We start from the raw sequence: 21,805 nt of genomic DNA, 5'->3' as shown, positions 1-21,805 counted from the left end.
ATGTTTTGTAATTGATGCTCATGCAAACAACTGTGAATGGTTGAAATGTGTATACCTTGTCATTTCATCTCACAGGGTTCTGCTTTGCTGATGAATATCTTCTTGGTATTAAAGTACAATTTGCTTCTCTTTTCCATCAAAGAAAATCAGTTATGGTGTTTCTACTGTCAGTAGTATTTTTTTTTAATGAATCTTGTATATGTGTGCCTACATTTCTCCCCTTTTTAGTACTTGTTGGTAAAAATGAGACAAAGATTCTGAAATGGTTAGTTTCCTCTGGTAAAAGATTCATGGGGAGAAATCTGAAGTTATTAGCTAATAGCTGTACTTTTGGGGTTTTCTTTCAATCAAAACTTTGTCTATTCTTACTAACTGCAATTAGTGGGGTCAATTAAAATTGGCTGTTTCTTGGCTGTCTCCCTTTCCTTCCTCTCTCTAAGCATTTTCTTCCACAGTATGTGAAACCTATTAGTTGCTCATTATGTTTTTGCTGAATGTATGAGTGAAGAATGGAAACTTGGTGTCTGATAGCTAATATCTGGTAGCTAATAGCAAATGTTGCTCAGTAATCAAAAGCTGTGAGCATTCTTCTTGTGGTTTTAAAAAATTAAGTATGGGGATATAATCACAAGTATAAATGTTGCGTTTTAATTCTCCTCCCTCTTACTTTCTCCTTAACAAACAACTGGGCTATTTTGCCAGGGTATTCTATTTTTACTGTTAAGAAAAAAAGTTATCCCTTGCCCATGTTCATTGCCCTGTTCCTCTTTGAGACAGTGCTCCCAAATAAACGAGTTAGGTTGGCTCACTCTAGGGGAAAGTTGGATCTAAAGGGTTTTAAGATTGATTCAATACTTAGGAACTCTGAAACTGAAGGAGAGCAATATTTTATCCTATTGTGGTTTGTGAGCCCTGGCAGTCTACTAATACAGACTTGTCGTGTGTAAACAGAATTAAGAAATATGCTTCCATTTTCCTTTGCCTAGTGGTAAGAGGTCTGGCGAGAAATGTCCAAGTGTACAATCCCACGCCAAATACCCTTGATGTTCGCTGGGAACCTGCACCCGGACCTGTCCAGCAGTATCGTATTGTGTATTCTCCCCAGACTGGCACAAGGCCTTCAGAATCTGTAAGTAATTTTGTCTTCTGAAAACTCAGCAAGAGATTTCTGTGGACCACGTTGCACCTCCTGCCATGAAGACTGGCCAGTAACAATAAACCAGTTGTGTGCATGGCACTGCCTGCAGTGGAAACATCATTTCCAGATGAGTGTAGTCATGTGGCAGTATACTAGACTCAGAGTGAGCAGACCACAAGCATGCTCAACTCTACATGGAGGGATCTTTTGTTGTATTTCTAATGAATTGGGACAGGTGTAGTCAATATAGGGAATACTAAGGAAAGGGCAGTCACTGGAAAATATGAGTTAGTTATCAAATACAAATATTATGTGATTTAAGGAGCTTAAATAGGTCATTTGAAACACCAAGAAGCAGGCTAATGTGGGTATGACTTGTGAATTACCTATTCATTCTTCAAGTGTCTTTGTTATTTATATAACTAAAAATATACCTTCAGAAATTGATGACCTTGCTCTTGGCTGAAAAATCATTTAATTTAGTTTATAGTCACTGCACTTTTCAGTTGTGCTCTGGAGAATATGTTCATTTAGTAAGTGTATTAGTTAAAAACTTGTGTCCATATGGTACTAGGACATTTAATTGAAAGTCAAATGGGAAAATAACTAATTTAGTTGGCAAGATGTGACAAATCAGGCCACGATGAATGGCCTCATGCAATTTAGGAAGAATAAAGGAAACTCTCTGCTTTCTCGAAGTTAAAACTTACAAAATGTTTAGCTTTCCTCTCTCCTTTCTGTGTTGTAGACATCCTGTGGACAGCTCCTGTCCTTATCAGGGCCACAGTACTGTTTGGTCTGGTGTCAAAATATACATGCATCTCTCTCCAGAATGGGAACACTCTCACAAATTTGTTAATCTTTGGGTTAAAAAAAAACCCAACCCAAAACAAAGCAAATAACAACAATAACAAAGTTTACTCTCTAAGCACAATATTATTTGAAACTCTTGATGACTAACATACAAAGAGATGCAATTGAAGCTACTTAGTGGCAAGTGTGTACTTAACATTTTTTGGAAGAGGATGTTACCGAGAACAAATTGAATGTAATAGTATGAAAATAGCAGGCCAATAACCGAAAGTGCAGTTAGCACTTGACTGATCTGGGCTAAAGTCCTTTGTTATAGGTATTATGATGAGTTGAGAAACATGACTTGGTAAGCACTTGGGTTGTCAACAGATTAACTGTTGGCATTATTTCCTCTTCAGATTGTAGTACCAGGAAATACCCGCACAGTGCAGTTGGAGCGCCTGATTCCAGATACGCCCTATTCTGTGAACATTGTGGCTGTGTACTCAGATGGAGAGGGAAATCCCAGCCCTGCTCAGGGCCAAACATGTGAGCAAAATCCTCTTCAATCTCAATTTCTATGTACTTAAATGTAGGATTTCTTAGAGAGCTGTCCTTTCTTCAAGCAGTTGTTGAATAGATTTCCTACATGGCTTCAGCTTTTATACACATTTTGGGCTGAAAATATTTTCAGTGTCTGCTTTCTATGCTGAATGTACCTGGCACTGATTTTTTTCTTGGTTAGCATTACTGCCACTTGGGGCTTACAGCTAGAAGGCCCTCTCTTTGAGGAGAGTCTAAAAAAGTCTAAGGGTTTTCAGTTTCAATGGTCTCCTGAATAGGCAGTGGTGCTCATCAGCCTTAGAGAGTCAGAAGACCTGGATTCAAGTTCCAATTCCAACATTTACAAGCTTTGTTAGCTTATATGATCCTCGTGGATTTATTATATATACAATATTATGATAATTATAGGATACAATATATGAATTATCATATACAATATCATTACATGTGGTATGATATTATATAAAACATACTAATATTATATCTGGATACTACACTCTCACCCTCACAGGTTTTTTTGTGAGGAAAGTGTATAATAAGCCTAAAAGCCCTATAAAATGTAAGATGTTGTTACTACTCCTGCTACTGTTATTATTACAACAATGACAGCAAAGATTCCTTTTTCCCCCCAAGCTATAAATCTTAGTGACTACATGGTGATACCATATTCTCTGAATTTACATTAGCCCCGACCTTAGGCATGTAGCAGTTTATAACTTTTGTCAATTTTAACAAGACTGGAACAGATTTCACAGAAAGGGATCTTGAGTTTATTTAGTCCCAAGCTCCCATTTTAGAGATGAGAAAGCTAAGGCTCAGAGGAGTGAAAAGACTTGTCCAGTGTCATGTTGCCAGTAAGGAACAGAATCAAGGCTGAAACTCAGGTTTCTTGATTCCTAGGTTTTTTTTTCCCCTACAATACAATGCTAATGTGATATATATGTTTTACACATGGAGAGGGTTATACATATGTCATCAAGAAGCAGGAAGGCCAATGAGGACGTTATTGCAATAGTATAGGTCAGAGGGCTGAAGCCATAAACTGGAATAGTAGCCATATGAGTAGAGATATGAGAGATATTATAGAGACTCAGCAAGTGATTAGATAAGGTGGAAGTGAGTGAGAGTGAGGAATTGTATATGACAAAGAGGCTGTGAATCTAGTAGACTAGAAATATCTTTAAGGGAAGTATGAACATGCAGGAGAGGGCAGAGTTTTTGAGGAAGGAGAAAATGGACATAATGGAAAAATAAAATAGATATAGTAAGATATAATTAGTCACCTGTTATTTTCCAGGAACTGCTGTTCCTTGAGGACACAAAGACAGAGGTAAAATAGTTCATGCTTGCTAGGTGCTTACATTCTTTTGGGAGAGACAACATATAAATATACCAGTAGATACAAAATACAGAGAAAAAAAACAAAAGGTAATTTCAAGGGCAGGGGAAGGTACCAACAGCTGGAGAGATCAGGAAGGGCTTTATATAGAGGGTTGTCTTTGAGCTCATGAAATAACTTAGGGATTTGGGGAAATGAAGGTAAAGAGGGAATGGCATACAGGAATGGGAGGCAGTGAGAAGGAGCAAAAATGAGAAATAGCCTATCATGTGTGAGGAAATGGAAGGACAATTTGACTGGATTACTGAGTGTGGGAATGGGAGTATGTGAAACAAGGCATGAAAGGTAGGAGCTAGGTGGTCAATGGCTTTAAGTGACATGCAGAAGAGTTTGTACTTGATCCTAGAGGTAATAGGAAATCACTGTAATTTATTGAGTTGGGGAGAACGGCAATAGTCAGAACCATAATTTAAGAACATCATTTCGGAAGCTGTTTGTGGAGGATGGATTGGAGTGGGGAGAGACTTGAAACAGGAATGCCAGTTAGAAGGTAGTTTATTGCAATAGTATAGGTCAGACGGAACAAAGTTCTAAACTGTGTTAATAGCCATATGAGTAGAGGTGTGAGAGATATAACAGAGATAGAAATGAAAAGATTTGATAACAGATTGGATAAAGTGGGAGTGAGTGAGAGTGAGGAATTGTATATGATAGCGAGGCTGTGAATCTAAAGGACTAGTAGTACTTTCAAAGGAAATGGAGACATTCAGAAGAGCGCAAAGTTTTTGAGGAAAGATATAATGGATTTTATTTTGGACATGTTGAGTTTGACATGCTGAGACATCCAGTTCAAAATATCTAAGAGGCAGTTGATGACCCAGGACTGGAGCTTAGGAAAGAGACTATATAGATCTGGAAGACATCTGGGAAATGATAATTAAACCTGTATCAGCTGTTGTGGTCATTAAATGAGAGATTATATAGAAATGAGAGGATACAGGGCAGAGCTTTGGGTACATACACAGTTATGAAGCATGTTATAAAATGGATGATAATCCAGCAAGGAAAACTGAAAAGAAGTGTTCAGATAGAATAGGAAGTTCAGAAATGAATGAGCAGTCTCATGAAAACCCAAGAGAGAAAGGAGTAGCTAGTAAAATATTCTCTCATTAAAATGCTTTTTTTGTGGGTAGGTATTGTTTTATTCTCTATATTTGTATCCTCAGGGCCTGCCACAGTGCTTGGTACATAGTAGGTGCTTAATAAATACTTGTTGCATAATTGCCTAATTGGAGAAGATAGTCAATAGGGTCCAATACATTAGAGAGGTTAAGGATGAAGGCTAAAAAAAAGGCAATTAAAATTATTCATACTTTGGAGAGAGAAATTATAGTTCACTGACAAGGTCTGAAGCCATATAATAGCCTAAAAATGAGTGAGAAGAGAGGAAGTGAAGACAAAGGGTTCAGACAGCTTTTTATATACTTTAAAACTCCTGTTATGTTAACTATGCTAATTAAAGTTCACATGAAGTAGCTATCTTCCTCTTATACTATAGCCAGGTACTCAGTCTTAAGGACTTTCCAAGCTGAGTAGAATATTTTTAATGATGAACTGGAATAATCTTCTTAAACTTCAATTATTTAGCACCACGAGGTGGTCCAAGAAACATGAAAGTCTTTGGAGAGACAACCAATAGCCTTTCTGTAACATGGGATCATGCTGATGGGCCTGTTCAACACTACAGGATCATTTATTCTCCTACTGTTGGTGACCCAATTGATGAATATGTAAGTTTTCCTACTATTTTGTCAACTCTTTAAAAATCCCTTTCGTCACTTCAATTATTTTCAGCAAGCATTAATTAGTACAGGGAAAACACTTCTTTTTCTAGGCCAAAATACAGCATGTATATATATATATACATATATATATACACATATATATGTATACATATGTATATATATATATGTATATATATATGTATATATACATATATATGTATATATATAATAAAATACTTTAATGATTTTATATATGTACATATAAAATCATTAAAGTATTTTATTATTTTCCAGTTATATGTAAAGATAGTTTTCAGCATTTGTTTTTATAAGATTTTTAGTTCCAAATTTTTTTCCCTCCCTCCCTCTCTTTCCTCCCCCCTACCCAAGACAGAAAGCAATCTTATATAGGGTTATGTATGTTATGTATGTACAATGTTATGTATGTACAAGCACATTAAACATATTTCTGCATTAGTCATGTTGTGAAAGAAGAATCAGAACAAAAGGGGAAAACCTCAAAAAGAAAACAAAAACAAAAGTAGAAACAGTATCGTTCAATCAGTATTCAGAATCTACAGTTCTTTTTTCTGGATGTGGAGAACATTTATTTTTCATCATGACTCCTTTGGAATTATCTTGGATCATATTGCTGAGAAGCTCTAAGTTTATCACAGTTGAACATATAATGTTTCTGTTACTGTGTAAAATGTTCTCCTGGTTCTGCTCATTTCACTCAGCATCAGTTCACTTAAGTATTTTCAGGTTTTTCCAAAATCTGCTTGCTCATCATTTCTTACAGCACAATAGTATTGCTTTATATTCATATACCACAAGGTATTCAGCCATTTCCTAATTGGAGTGTGCTCTCGATTTCCAAATTTTTGCCAGCACAAAGAGAGCTGCTATCAATATTTTTGTACATGTAGGTCCTTTTCCCTTTTTTATGATATCTTTGGGATACAGAACTAGTAGTGGTATTACTGGGTGAAAGGGTATGCATAGCCCTTTGGGCATAGTTCCAAATTTATAGCTTATATATATATATATATATTTTTTTTGCGGGGCAATGGGGTTAAGTGACTTGCCCACGGTCACACAGCTAGTAAGTGTCAAGTGTCTGAGGCCGGATTTGAACTCAGGAACTCCTGAATCCAGGGCCGGTGCTTTATCCACTGCGCCACCTAGCCGCCCCCTATAGCTTATATTTTTAAAATCTATTGTTTCATTTGTCTTTTAGACCACAGTACCTGGCAGAAGAAATAATGTAATATTACAGCCCCTGCAAACAGATACTCCATATAAAATTACCATTGTTGCTGTTTATGAAGATGGGGATGGTGGACATTTAATAGGAAATGGAAGAACCGGTAAATATTCTTTATACTTTATTGTCTTTGGATAATAACGTGATTGTTTTTGTATTGATATAAAATGAGGCCCTTTGATTAGAAAGGAGATGTTGACCTTAATTGATTTAAAAAATCAGATTGTTCATTTAATGGTAAAAAAAAAAAGCTTTCTCAATAGCCTTCACGAAAATCTACAGAAATCTGTATACTTTTACCTTGTCTTTTGTTTTTGTTTCATTTCTTGTGTGGAACAACAATGTAATTTGCTCATAATGCTGTTTTTGTGACACCATTGTCTCAGTATCTAATTAGTTGATTAGTTCAGTTAATTTAGGTAACCACTTATCAATTTAATGAATCCTCAAGTATCTGGGCATATAGAAATGAATAAAAATTGTCCTTTGCCTCATAATTCTGTCTTTTTTTCTGTACTACTATCGATTCCAATAACCTAAAAATGAATCTATAGCTAAAACCTGTTATGTCATTGAATACAAATTGGACATGTGTAAGATTCAACTTAGATGTGTGTAACTAGAAACTCTTATGTTTTGGATTCTGTTGTGTAAGAACAGGTAAAGTGGCATGGCTTCAATGACCTGCTATTCGTGTTTCCCAAAATCTTATTCATATCTCTCAATGATATTGGGAAAGAGTAAGATTTACAGTGACTTAAGTGGACTAGAAGGTGAACTCTGATAGAATATCAAGCACATTGAGGACAGGTATTGTTTCTGTTTTCATCTTTGCATTCTCAGTGCCTAGTACTAAGCCTGGCAGAGGATAGTGCTTAATACATTCTTGTTGTTGGAAGAGTATCAGTTGTCCATTCTGAAGAGTAAGGGCTAAATAGAAATGCCATCCATCCCAGTAATTCTTGAAATTTGTGAATTTCTAAGTCTATCTGCAAGGTGTAGTGAAAAGTAACATTTTATTTTCTTTGGGGGATGATTTGAAAAAAAATTATATTTTTCTTAGCATCTTTGATTTCTAGAATGTTTTAGTTTTTGTATATTACTCCTTAGGGAGATTAGAAGGTTCAGAACTTTGAGTTTCCCCCAATCCAATGAAAACCACGAAAGGTTATGTTCTTTATTATAAGAGCTGATTCATTGTATTCTCTTTTCTTAGAAAAATATATTGATCATTCAATCCTGTTTCTCTCCCCTTCTTCCCCATCCATGGACATTAACTCCATGCTACTAGTTGAAATGCCATTAAAGATAGCATTTCATGGAACAAGAATTTTGGGGTTAACTTTCTGTAGGAATGAGGGCAGGCTAGTGATATAACATTGTATGTAGTGAAATGAACTGGGGAGTCTGAAGAGTCTTCTTGATTTTGATCTGTGACTTTGGGTAGATCATAATGCCTCTGAGCTTCAGATTTGCTAGCTGTAATATGAACGGGATGGGTGGCTTGCCAAAAGGGAAGCAGCTCTGGCTCCATGTAATACACATCACTATCAAAATGGCAAATATGTACATTAGAAAAATAACACACGATCCATATTTCACTGATATTGTGAGTAATCATTTTTTCCTCTTTCCTGTATGGGTGGTAGTGGTGAGGTCAATTTTTTTTGGCAGAATTTTTTATTAAATGCCTGTCTGTTATGTGCCAGAAGCTGTGCATAGCACCAAGGAAGATATATAGATGAATAAAACATAGTTTATGCCATAATGAAGATCCTAATATAAATGAGGAGCTTTTATGTGGACATTAAAGGCATATCTTTCATGATGAGTGAGTGTGTGATAAGTCCCTAATAATGATACAGACAGGAAGTGTAATACAATGTTAGAGGAAAGAAAGGTCACTGTTGAAAGAAATGCTATCAAAGAAGTCTTTATTTAGGGGCCAAGACTTATGGAATAAATACATTTTAGTGAGGAAACTAGGAACAGGAGAGGCAGTTAGGGACCAAGCAAAAGGACCATTGCAAGTACCATTTCCCCTTAAATATGAAGACATGAAGAGGACTCAGTTACCATCTTTGTTTGAAGTTGAAGCCCAGAAAAATGGTTCTCTTTGATGTCATACTTGGATGTGCCCTGGAGGTGGAACTATCTGAAATTAGATCCATACCCATGAGAAGATCAAACACAAAAAATTTGCCTTGCCAGAATGACTTTGCTCTTAGTATGGTTACAAAGATTCAGTCTTTGGTTACAGAATCATAGACTTTAGACGTGGAAGGGAAATCTAGTCCAAATGGTAGCTAAACAGGAATCCCTACTATAACATACCTGATAAGTAGATACCTGGTATCTGCTTGGAGATCTTCAGTGAAGGGAAACCCACTATCTCCAGAGGTAGGCTCTTCCATTTTGGGGGGTAGTTCTAATTGTAAGTAAGCTTTTCCTTACATTAATATTAATCTGTTTCTCTACAGCTTTCCATGTTGTTTCTAGTTCTGTTAGATCTATTTTCCAAGAAGAGACCTGGAAAAGAGAAGACTTTGTCTGGAAAGGACTTGCTAGCTGTCTCTAAGTATTTGAAAGACAGATTAAATTTGCTTTACATGGCCATAGGGGACAACTAGGAGCAATGTATGGAAACTGCAATAGAGGCAGATTTTGGCATTATATAGGGACTGCTTTTCTAAAAATTACTTGGATATGTCTAAAGGTGGAAGGGGCTACCTCATTAGATAGTAAGCTCCCCATCATGGGATATTTTCCAGTGGAGGGTTGATGATCACATGTGGTTAGTATTGAAAGGAGATTCCTGGCGATGATCAGATAGATTAAATGGCCTGTAATACTCCTTCCAATTCTAGGATGTCCTGATTCTTTGAGGAGATAATTTCTAAAGTCCTTTCTATTGTTAATAATTCTAGAATGTATTTAATATCATAAATGAGTTTTAAGATTCCTTCCTATCATTCTTTGCCATAGACATTGTCATTGTTAGAAATCAACAAATCAACAAGCTTTTATTAAGTAACTTCTCTGTACGAGGCATTTTGCTAAGGCACTGGAGGAGAAAAAAAAGCCACAGGCATAGTTTCTTCTCTTAAGAAACTTGCATTCTGGGTCAGCTAGATGGCACAGTGGATGGAGCTCCAGCCCTGGATTCAGGAGTCCCTGAGTTAGGATCCGACCTCAGACACTTGACACATACTAGCTGTGTGACCCTGGGCAAGTCATTTAACCCCAATTGCCTCACCAAAAAAAAAAAAAAAAAAAAAAGAAAGAAACTTGCATTCTATGTGGAGAACAACATGTACACACCTGAATATATATATCTATATATCTATATATCTATATATCTATATCTATATATCTATATATATATAATATGTACAAAATAAAGAGAGAGTAGGAGGTGGAACTTGAACTGAATTTTAAAGGAAACTAGGGATTCCAAGAGGTAGAAGGGAAGAGGTCACACATTCCAGGGAAGGAGGATAGCCTATGCAAAGGCATGGTCATGGCAGGTGGATGCAATGTGCATAGAACAAAAAGGAGGCCAATTTGGCAGGAATGTGAAGTACATGAAGGGCAGTAATTTTCACAAATCAATCAATTAATTAATCAATCAACTAACTAATCAATAAATCAACTAACCAATTAATTACTTAAAAAGCCTGGAGAGGTGATTTGGAGGCAGAATGTGAAGGACTCCAAGTGCCAAAAAGAAAATGTTGTATTTCATCTTAGGTCCAACAAATAGCACTTGGAAGGGGCGGCTAGGTGGTGCAGTGGATAAAGCACCGGCCCTGGATTCAGGAGTTCCTGAGTTCAAATCCGGCCTCAGACACTTGACACTTACTAGCTGTGTGACCCTGGGCAAGTCACTTAACCCCATTGCCCCGTAAAAAAAAATAGCACTTGGAGCTTATTGAAAAGAGGAATAATATTATCAGAGTTGTGCTTTAGGGATCTTACTTTGGTAATTGGATGAAGGATGGATTGAATAGAGAAATGACTTAACTTAGGGAGCCCTATTAGAAGGCCAAGGTGCTACTTTAAATAAGAAGTAATATGGGCCTGAACTAAGGTGCTGACCTTTTGAGTGGAGAGAAGGGTATGATTGTGGTGGCTGTTCAAAGGTAGATTCAACACAGGTTGACCACTTACTGAAAAGGGGCAGGGAGTAAGAGAGTGAAGAATTGAAGATGAATCTAAGGTGGTAAACATCAGTTACTGGACAAAGGGTTGCACACTTTATAGATGAATTAAGAAGAAGGGAAGGTTTTGGGAAAAAGAAGAAAGAGTTCTGTTTTAGATATGTTGTGTTCTAGATGCCTATATGATATCTAATTTGAATATCCTATAAGGAGCTGATGGTGCTGGACTGGCATTCTGAAGAATGAGTAGGGCTACATATATAGATCTTGAAGTCATCGGGAGAGAGAGACAGACAGACAGACAGACAGACAGACAGACAGACAGACAGACACACGGAGGAAGGGAGAGAGAGAGAGAGAGGTGCTCAGGTTCAGATTCAGAGACAGAGAGACACAGAGGGAGGGTGGTGGCCAGCACAGAATCTGGGAGTGGTCAGATAGGTAGGAAGAGAATGGGGGGGGGAGAGAGCAGTGTTATAAATAAGCATGTAGAAAGGAACCAGTATCCAGGATGAGAATGCAATTCATAGAGTTAAATGGTGCAGAGAAGTCAAGAAGGATGACAGTTGAGAGAAGTCCAATGGATTTGGCAAGTAGATTGTTGATAACTTTGGAAAGAGCAGTTTCTGTTGAGTGATGAAGTCAGAAGTCAGATTACAAGAAGTTGAGAAGTCAGAGAGAGGAGAGGAAGTAGAGATAGTCAATGTGGACAGCTGTTCCCCTCCTCCCATTTTTCTTTTTTTAGGAGAGATATAAGATGATGGCTTGAGGGGATGGTAGGGTAAAGTGAAGGTTTAACAATTTTTTTAAGACTGGGGAAGACCTAGACATGTTTCTTGGCAACAAGGAAGAAGTTAGCAAATAGGGAGAGATTGAAGATAAGAAGGCAATGTGATCAAGGGTACTATTAAAAAGGTTGGCCTTGGTGAAAAATCTCCATCAGAGATTAAAGGAGTTGAAAAGAATAGGGAAGGGGGTTTTAAAATGCAGAATAGGGGAGAAGAGGAAGCTCAAGAAGAATGGTTTCTGTTTTCACAGTAAAGTATGAAGGATTCTTTTCTGAGGCAGTGGAGAGATAATGATTTGGGAAGGTTAAGGAGAAAAGAGGTTTGGAGCTTCCTCTGTAGTGAATGCAATAGAGAATCACTCAGGGAAGAGTAAAAAGGGTTTAATTGTGACTATGAGACTGCAGTTGAGAATCTTGCCCAACTGTGAGAGCAGGCCCTGAAAATCAGTGCTCTGTATAACTTTCTTTGTGATTTTGAAAAATTAATTTTTATGTTCCATGACTTTTTCCTTTCCCCCTAATTTGCTAAATTTTTTAAAAGGGGGCAATAATGCTAACTGCCTTTAATGGGTACAAAAGATGTACAGTACTTTTGCCACTCTTTGCTAATGAAATGTCAATAATATTGCAATAAATTATAATATATATTGTTTATTTTCAGTTGGACTACTCCCTCCTCAGAACATACATATCACTGATGAATGGTATACCAGGTTCAGGGTTTCCTGGGATCCTTCGCCTTCTCCTGTTCTTGGATACAAAATTGTGTATAAACCAGTAGGTAAGAAAATAGTAGAATAAGCATAAAGAATGCATTGTGTCTGCTTATATAAGAGTTGTATAGAGGGAATAAGACAGACCTTTTTCTTCAGTGGCTTAAAAAGTTCAGCTTTTCAAGGCACTAGCCCAAGGTCTTATCTTCTGTAAATATGTGCAGATGATATTCTTTTCATCTAAAAATACTGGCCTATTGTACACAAGAATTAAATTTAGCTAGTATAAATACAGTATTGAGATGAGGGAAATCTCATTGTAATCATACACAGTATTTAACTGATATAAAGCATTCATAAAATCCAAAATCTAGAACTAGATGGGACCTCAAGAGTCCCTCTACCCCACACTCTTCATTCTGAAGAGGAGGAAAATGAAGCCCAGGAAAGTTATGTGACTTGGTCACACAGGTAGTAAGTATCAGAGGTAGGATTACTCCATGCAGCTTAAGGTTCATTTCAGGATCATTCATACTTGCAATGTTTCTGGCAGTCTTTCTGCCACCATTTTGCTTATATCATCACTTTATGTCATGTTAAGTGATTTATGGAAATACTTTCTTATTTCTACACTTTTATATATATTTTTACTTTTATATATTTTTATAAGCATGTAAATTGTGTTGAGTCAATGTAGTATAGTGGAGAGGGTGTTGTTCATAGAGTTAGGAATCAGTTGCCAGGCCTTTGTTGAGCATTTACTATGTACCAGGTATTATGCTAACCTGCCTCTGACGTTTACTAGCTGTGTGAATCTAAGGAGGGCAGCAAGGTGATGCAGTGGATGGAGCATCAGGCCTGGAGTCAGGAAGACCTCAATTCAAATACAGCCTCAAACCCTTACTAGCTGTGTGACCCTGGGCAAATCACTTAATTTAGTTTGCATCAGTTTCCTCCTTTGTAAAATTAGCTTAAGAAATGGCAAATCACTGTATTCCCTTAGTGTAGAAAACCCCAAATGGGGCATGGAGACTTGGACACCACTGAACAAGTCAGAAAGACTCATCTTCCTGAGTTGAAATATGGCTTCATACATTTACTAGCTGTGTGCTAGTTAAGTCACTTTGCCCTGTTTGCTTCAATTTCCTCATCTGTAAAATGAGCTAGAAAAGGAAATAGCAAATCATTCTAGTATCTATGCCAAAAAAGCCTTAATTTAGGTTACAACTGAAAAAAAAAGACTGAATAACAACAAGAATTTGGGCAAGTTACAACCTCTATCTGCCTCAGGTAACATTTTAGGACTTACCTACTAATTCATCAATGGGTTGCAGTCAGCAACCTGAATGGAGTTCCCACGCTTATTATTCCTTGCTTGAATCACAGAAATCACAGATCCTTTGTGGATCCACGTGTACTGTAGCTGAGCAAAGTTTAAGAGGGAATACTTTCTAACAAACTTCTTAGTACCACCCCACCAGTGATGATGTGATCCAGAAATAGGACAGAGAGTTATAGGGAAAATGAAATAAAATAAATGGGAATGTATGTGGGGAGAGGGGGAGGAAGGAAAGAGAAAAGAAAGTGAAGGAGGAAGAAAAGAGATAGGAAAGGGAAGGGATTTTTTGTTTTGTTTTGTAACTGGACTAATTTGGCTGCTATTCAGGATAGAATTGCCATATACTAAATTCTGCTCTATGTCCAATATCATTATATTGAGGTACCGGTGTAATTGATGGTTTAAGGCGGTCCTATAAAATATTTGGTTGTAGGTTAAAGACTTTATAAAAGCCAAGGAAAACTTTGAGACTATTGATGATCTATTAATTTATCTACTTTTGTGATCTTCCTTCAAGGTTCCAATGAGCCCATGGAAGTATTTGTTGGGGAAGTAACGTCATACACTCTGCACAATCTGAACCCCAGTACCACATATGATGTGAATGTTTATGCTCAGTATGATTCTGGTCTCAGCATACCACTGACTGATCAAGGCACCACATGTGAGTCAAAGATAACTTTTATGGTTGTGAGGGAAAATATATATTTAAACCATATGGAATCAACCTGTTCTAATTTTCCTGATGTCTATTATTCATTCATATTTTTTCATGTATCAGTTTTCCCAGGCAACCATGTCATGACCATAAGTTAGACTTATTGAGGAAAGTTAAATACAGGGTGTTGCAAAAGTTCTAGTGCTGTTTTAAGCTATTGGAACTTTTAAGCTACTAAAGCTTAAAACTACACTAAGATTTTGGGATTTATTGAATGTTTACATGTAACCATACCCTTTTAACTGAGGATGTAAGAATTATGGGTGACTGACAGAAATTTTGCTTCTTTTACCTTCTACTCAATGTTATAATTTGAATTTTTATAATGAAGTGTTGCAAAAATGGTTATTTCAATAGTGTGTATCTATAGTTAAATCAGATTCTTGGATCTTTCCAGTTCCTATAGTTCTTGGTGAGATTTAAATCACATTACTGATTTTAATTACTTTTCATGGAATTCCTTTGCGATGGTGGTTGTTAGTATAACTCAGACCCAGCACATGCTGAACTATTTGCTTCTGAGCACTTTAATAACTAGTCAGAATCAGAGCATTAGCTTCCTGAAAAATTTTTGGGGTCTTCAATTCTTAGGAACTGCTGTTGAGATAATCAGGAGTGGGAGAAGACCTATAAAGTCAATCATACTAGCAAGTAGGGTGGAAGGGGCATTCTTGTTCCTTCATGTGTTCATAAGAAAATATAATCAGACAACTTTTCCAATAGAATGTAAACTTCTTGAGAGGAGAGATTGTTTCTCTTTTGTCTTTATATTTCCAGGCACCTAGTAAAGTGCCTGGCATGTAGTAGTTGCTTAATAATTGCTAATTGACTTGAAGAGAATTTCACATTTGTTTACAAACTGTTTTTTTCTGGTATAATAAAATTGGTAGTTTTTGTTTACTTCATGAAATGTTTCTTCCAATTTTCTTAGTATACTTGAATGTGACTGATCTGACAACTTACCAAGTAGGATGGAATACCTTCTGTGTTAAATGGTCTGCTCACCGGGCTGCCACCTCATACAGACTAAAGTTAAATCCAGCAGATGGTAAGTGTGAAATTGGTTTTTTAACTTGATGGTGGACAATGTATATAGTAGCTGCCTCCTAAATTGTTTCTAAGAGTATGCCCTTTTGAGATGTGAAGTATACAAAAGGCACTTTCATTTAAATTTATCTGCTGAAGACATTAGAGTTTTTCCTTTCTTGTCCTATACAGGAACAAGAGGACAAGAAATCACAGTTCGTGGATCAGAAACCAGCCACTGTTTCAAGGACCTTTCACCAAATACTGATTATGGAGTCACTGTCTTTGTCCAAACACCAAACCTTGAGGGACCTGGGGTTTCTGTCAAAGAACACACAAGTAAGCATATGAATTCTAAAGAACATGGCTGCAAAGAATAAAAGACCATGTTGTACCATGCTAGACATTTTCCTGACCTTAAACTTAGAATTTAAAATGTCATTGAATCTAGAGGTAGAAGGAATTTTGCAGATCATTTAGGCCAACACCATAATTTTATAGATGAGGAAACTGAAACCTAGAAGAGGTCGGTAGTGCAGTTAAGTGACAACTAAAAGCATCCAAGGTGGAATTTGTAGCCAGGTCCTCTAACTCCATGCTGCCTTTCATATGTTTCTGAATCTAGAGCTAGAAGGCACTTTAGATATTGTTTGGCTCAAGGGTTCTTAATCTAGGGTCTTTGAATTTATTTAAAAAATATTTTGATGGCTGAATTTTAATATAATTGATTTCCTTTGCAGTCATATATTTTGTTTTATGCATTACAAAATGTTATTCTGAGACAAGGTCCCATAGGCTTCACGAGACTGCCAAAGGGGTTGACAACACAAATAAGTTAAGAACTCTTGATCCAGTCAAATTTCTTCATTTTTTCAGAGGAGGAAACTAAGGTCCAGATTGGAAAAGGGTACTCAGGGAGCATATAACAAATATGGGATTCAGATCCTATGCTGCTTCTTCCTTCCTCCTTTTTCTATGATGAACTGTTAGTGCCTGTCCATCTACAAATGATACAGACTTGGGAAAAGCTGCCAAAAATAGAAAAAACGTTGTGCAAATTCAATTTAAGATGGGTCCGTATTTGTTATTTGGTTATTTACTGACTAGTCTCAGGGTTTCAGAGTAGAATGTCATTAGTATAAGGAAGGGACACACTCCTTTATTGGGCACTATGTTCCTTGTATAGACCAATGAAGTAATGTGTATTCTACCTCTATTCACTCTGACTAATGGTTGCTAAATATGGTTTCACCTCCCAGATCCAATGCATTTAAGGGGTGGGAGAAGGACTGGTGAGAAGAAAGGGAGAACAAATCAGTAATAAATTTGGATTGAGAGGAATCCTAAATATATACATTTATGAAATCACGTCTCTCTAGGAAAAGCAAAGAAATTCATAAAGTTTTTCATTGATACTGGGCATTTACCATCTATTAACTAATTTGTAATTCAGGAATCTTAAAGTTCCTCCAAGAGTTTCTTCTTAAATAAGTGAAACAGATCACATAAGTAATAATGTTCTAATTTTTATTATTATCTTAGCTGTTAAGCCAACAGAAGCCCCAACAGAGCCTCCAACACCTCCTCCTCCTCCTACAATTCCCCCAGCTCGGGATGGTAAGTAGAATGTATTTCCCATCTGCTGAATATCTTTGGTTAAAAAAAATTATCAATAATTAGCTTTCCTTCTTAAGGTGGGGTGGCTTAAAAGTCACATATTATTTGCTTGATCTCTTCTTTCTTGAGTTCAAAGCCCAGAGGTCTCATGGCCACCTTAAGCATCCTTAGCATGAGTAGTCCTGTATCTACCTGTTATCAAAGAGATAAAATTTCTCTAATTCCTTGCTTCTGGTCCTCTGTGAATTCAGGAATTAAATGTCACAAACTGTAGGCTTTTAAACTTCATTTATATTTTAGACACAATAGCTAAACTTCCATTGGTGCTTTTCAAACATCTCAAAATCCCCTTAAGTTAGATATATTGGGACCTATTGTGTCAACACTGGGTCAGCATGAATGGGCATTGTGAACTTATTTTGGCTGTAATTGCAACCTGAATCCCAAACCTTTGGCATCTGGAATTCTCTGGCTTTGGATCTGAGAAGTATTGTGGAGTCAAACCACTTTCACAAAGCTTAAAATAATTTCCATTCATCAAACATTGAAGCACAATTGTCACTTTCATTGACATTGAAAAAAATATTTATTGAATCTTTTAAATTGTTTTCTAAGTGAGATAGTTCCTTTAGTTCTTGATCAAGCTAGGTTTAAATGAATTAGCCACTAAATAATATTCTGACAGACCACTGTTCCATCATTTTCCATGAGGCATTATTTTATAGAAAGAAAACATTTCACAGAGATTGGTCTTTAGTGGTCTTATATAACCTAAAGAGACCTGCAATGTTATAGCAGTGGGAAACAGGCATACTTCAAAGATAGATGATTTCTTCATGTGGGGATCCCTTCCATTGTTGGAGAAACTTTCTCCCTGCACCAGTACATGGTTATGTGAATTTTGGGGGCCCAAACATTCCAACATCTGGTAGACCACCTTTTGGTAGTGCACCTCTCCAAACTTGACTAGACAAGTCCATTATTGGGCCTCTTCTTGAAACTTTTCCAAACTGGCAACACTGATGTGGGCTTGTATTTCTCTGACATAGCCTTTGACAGCCTGAACTCTTCTCCATCCACAAGGAAACATTGTTGTAGGATTTTACTGGGAGAAGGGTAGCCATTGGAGTCCTGTTTTTTAAAAATTATTTTATGGTTAAAAGTTTGGTAAAAGGCTGGGATTATGTTGTCTAAGAATTTATTGGAATGATTTTAGGTTTTCTTTTTCAAGACAAGCCAGATTGACCCACTACATAAACTTTTAAGATCTTATTTGATTATATGTATTTTAAAATCTTTTGTTTATGTATTTTATAAGAATTTTTCTATCATCTAAACATAGCGATTAAAAAATAAACACATTTTTTCCACCCTTGTTTTTGGATCCAGTTGCTTAATCAAGAGAAAAAAAGTCAAATCAGTATTTGCAAAATTCTTTTATTTTATAGATGCTTTAGGCATAAATGGACTGAGCTTCAAGGCACTTAACTTCCCTTCTGATTTCCCCCTCTTATCTGAATCCATTCTTGTGCCTTAGAACCTGTGTGTGTGTGTGTGTGTGTGTGTGTGTGTGTGTGTTTTGTTTGTTTTTTGCAGGGCAGTGAAGGTTAAGTGACTCACCCAGGGCCACAAAACTAGTGTCAAGTGTCTGAGGTCAGATTTGAACTCAGGTCCTCCTGAATCCAGGGCTGGTGCTTTATCCACTGTGCCACCTAGCTGCCCCCACCTTAGAACTTTGCTGAGGAAGGATAGCTTAGTTATATAACACAATATGTATATGTGTGCATATATATATACATATATGTATATGTATGCATATATGTATATATTAGAGTAATTTAGGGAGATGTCTGGGAACATATGAATGATAGTATGTAGATAAGATAAACTGTTTGTTTTTTCATTATGTAATTCTATTTGGATGAAACGTTCCACTAGATCTGAGAGTTGCTTTTGTTTTCTAGTATGCAAAGGTGCCAAGGCAGATATTGTATTCTTGACTGATGCCTCTTGGAGTATTGGTGATGATAATTTCAATAAAGTTGTAAAATTTATCTTCAACACTGTGGGAGCCTTTGACCAAATAAGTCCTGCTGGAATTCAGGTAAGTAATTCTATAGGCATTTGTGATTTTATTTTGATGAACCCTCATTCCTTAATATGTCACTATCATCTTTTAAAAAATGTATAATTTTTAAAGAAAATAGCTTTCCAAGATATGCTTTGTTTTGACTTTATTTTTTGCCGTGGCCTGTTCTCACACATAGAATTTGAACGATTCTGCTTGGCTAGAGCAAAGCTTCTTAAACTGTGGGTTGTGACTCCATATGGGGTCACATAATTGACTGTGGGGATCATGAAAATTTTGGCAACAGTAAAAGGTTCTGTATACCTTTTTTGTATATCTATATACCCAGGGTTGCATAAAAATTTCTTGGGTGAAAAGAGGTCACGAGTGGAAAAAGTTTAAGAAGCCCTGGGCTAGAGGATGTATTGGAGAACCAATGAGACTTCCAATCTCAACTTCCTACTTAGAATACCTAACTCTAGCATGTCCTACCATATAAGAAATATCAAATAGGTTTTTCAAGAGTATTAGCATTCTACCACTTAGGTTAAAGATTCAGTCTCTGGAACCATACTAACATCTTCGGTCATAATTGGTTCAAGAGTTCATTTCAGATAATCACTGTTTCCTTGAAGTATTTGTTTTGTTTGTTAAATTGAAAACTTCTAGTTACTTTGCATTGATAAATACTTAATTCAATCATTTACTAGTGTAGACATAAATTAAACTGTTCTATAATTACATTTAAGTAATTATGAAAATTCTTATACCCCATGGAATTGATAGAATAGAGCTCCTTTTCTCTATAGCAAGAAAGATTTTTAAAGAATTTATTGTTTTTCTTCATTCCTTCCTCTCTACCTCCCCACTCTGTATTCATTTCCTTTCAAATTTTGGCAGTCTGTTTTTCTTCATTGTGGTTACTAAGGGTCATTATAAAAATTTGACAAAAGCCACAGATATTTTTGTAAACAAATTCATAACCAAGTTCATTTTTTAGAGGACAGAATGTCAAGGGTGCAGCTCTGGACCTTAAGCCTTGCTTATTTGAATCAACTTCTAGGGCATTAGCTCCTCCTTCAATATTAGATCCAGGGGACCTTGCCATTGGAAGCAAGACTATTTACCTTTGATGACCTTTTAAACTTCTAGGTCTCAAGGCTTCTGAGCCTTTACCTGGACTCAAATTATCTATCTTCTTTCAGTTTTTGTTGCCTCTGTAACTATTGTGGCCTGGTGTCTATTCTTTCTTTGATTCCTACCACCTATCTCCATGCATTCCAAACCATGTGAATGTGTTTTCTTGGATTTATAAAGGAAAAGAGAACATGGAAATTCATAAATAATAGAACAGGTCAAGATATTTGGAAGTGTGTTGGCCTCACCTTCAGTATACTTCCATGACAAATTACAAATTTTGAAATTTATCCTCCTGGGCCACTCTGGATTGAGCTCACTAGTACAGTCTTCCAGTTCTCTACTTCTTCTCAGCCAACCTGGAAGCTTCATCGTGATGGCATAGTGGGTTTTGGGTGTTCTGCTCATATTACTACTTAATCCCTTGGGATGCTAACTTCTTTTCCCATCTGACCAAAAATAAACAAAGAGGTAAATATGCTAGTATCTCCATTTCCTAAAAAAACAGGAGAATTTGATCTGACATACACATGTCTTAGTCCCTTCTTTCATAGCAGTTAACTCCTTATATAATCTTATGAGAAATGAAGCCAAAAGACATCAAATGTTACCAAGTGTATAAAAGTCTCAAAAATAGAAATAATAATAGTTGTAATCATAACTTTGTGTGCTAATTGTAGGCCATATTTGTTCAGTCTTTTCAGAATGTCTTCTTAAAGGTTGCATACTTGCCTGTAAGCAAAAAAAAAATCAATGAGTGTTCAGTATGACCACACTTAGAATTATAGTTTTATATCAGTGTGATGGAGGGCCATAGTTCAGCAGATTGAGCCCTGGAGTTGGGAGTCAGGTCATTTGAATTACAATCAACTTTCTCATTTCTAAGTTATGACTTTGAACATATCCTTTTACATCAAAGGATTTTAGTGTTTCTCATCTACAGAGAGGATGGGGCAATATTTGATAACAACAGCTGCTTCCATGGACTTAAAAAGAGGAGATATATATGTATACACATGTGTAATACCTATATATGTATATATACACATACATATATGTGTACATATACCTATATATAAATGAATATGTTCTCATAGAAAGGTACTATGCAGAAGCAAAATATTAGCACCATCTCATCATTATTCATAGGAATTAGTTATATAATTATTACTATTCAACAAGTCAACAAGCATTTATTAAGTGCCAGGCATTATACTAAGCTCTGAGAGTACAAATGCAAGCAAAAAGAAAGATGGTCCCTGTCCTCAAGAGGCATACATTTGAACAGTTAAAGACAACACATAAAAGGGAGCTGAAAAGGGGATGAGTGGAGATTAAGTTATTCATAGAGTTGGT

The 21,805-nt window shown here is 36.4% G+C and overlaps 1 protein-coding gene across 1 annotated transcript in view; it reads left to right on the top strand.

Moving 5' to 3' along the window:
• Window positions 1–21,805, top strand: part of COL12A1 (collagen type XII alpha 1 chain) — a 155,637-nt gene that overhangs the window by 95,133 nt on the left and 38,699 nt on the right. Inside the window, exons 35-44 of the mRNA XM_043999289.1 lie at window positions 987–1,129; window positions 2,350–2,479; window positions 5,481–5,623; window positions 6,858–6,987; window positions 12,493–12,612; window positions 14,401–14,547; window positions 15,533–15,649; window positions 15,820–15,966; window positions 17,170–17,244; window positions 19,209–19,348. Of these exons, the coding sequence (XP_043855224.1) occupies window positions 987–1,129; window positions 2,350–2,479; window positions 5,481–5,623; window positions 6,858–6,987; window positions 12,493–12,612; window positions 14,401–14,547; window positions 15,533–15,649; window positions 15,820–15,966; window positions 17,170–17,244; window positions 19,209–19,348 (1,292 nt within the window). The remainder of the gene's footprint in view (window positions 1–986; window positions 1,130–2,349; window positions 2,480–5,480; window positions 5,624–6,857; window positions 6,988–12,492; window positions 12,613–14,400; window positions 14,548–15,532; window positions 15,650–15,819; window positions 15,967–17,169; window positions 17,245–19,208; window positions 19,349–21,805) is intronic.

This window comes from Dromiciops gliroides, chromosome 4 (assembly GCF_019393635.1).
Source record: "Dromiciops gliroides isolate mDroGli1 chromosome 4, mDroGli1.pri, whole genome shotgun sequence".
Taxonomy (NCBI): Eukaryota; Metazoa; Chordata; class Mammalia; order Microbiotheria; family Microbiotheriidae; genus Dromiciops; species Dromiciops gliroides.
Note: the sequence above shows the minus strand (reverse complement) of the source record. Positions and strands in the feature narration are given on the sequence as shown.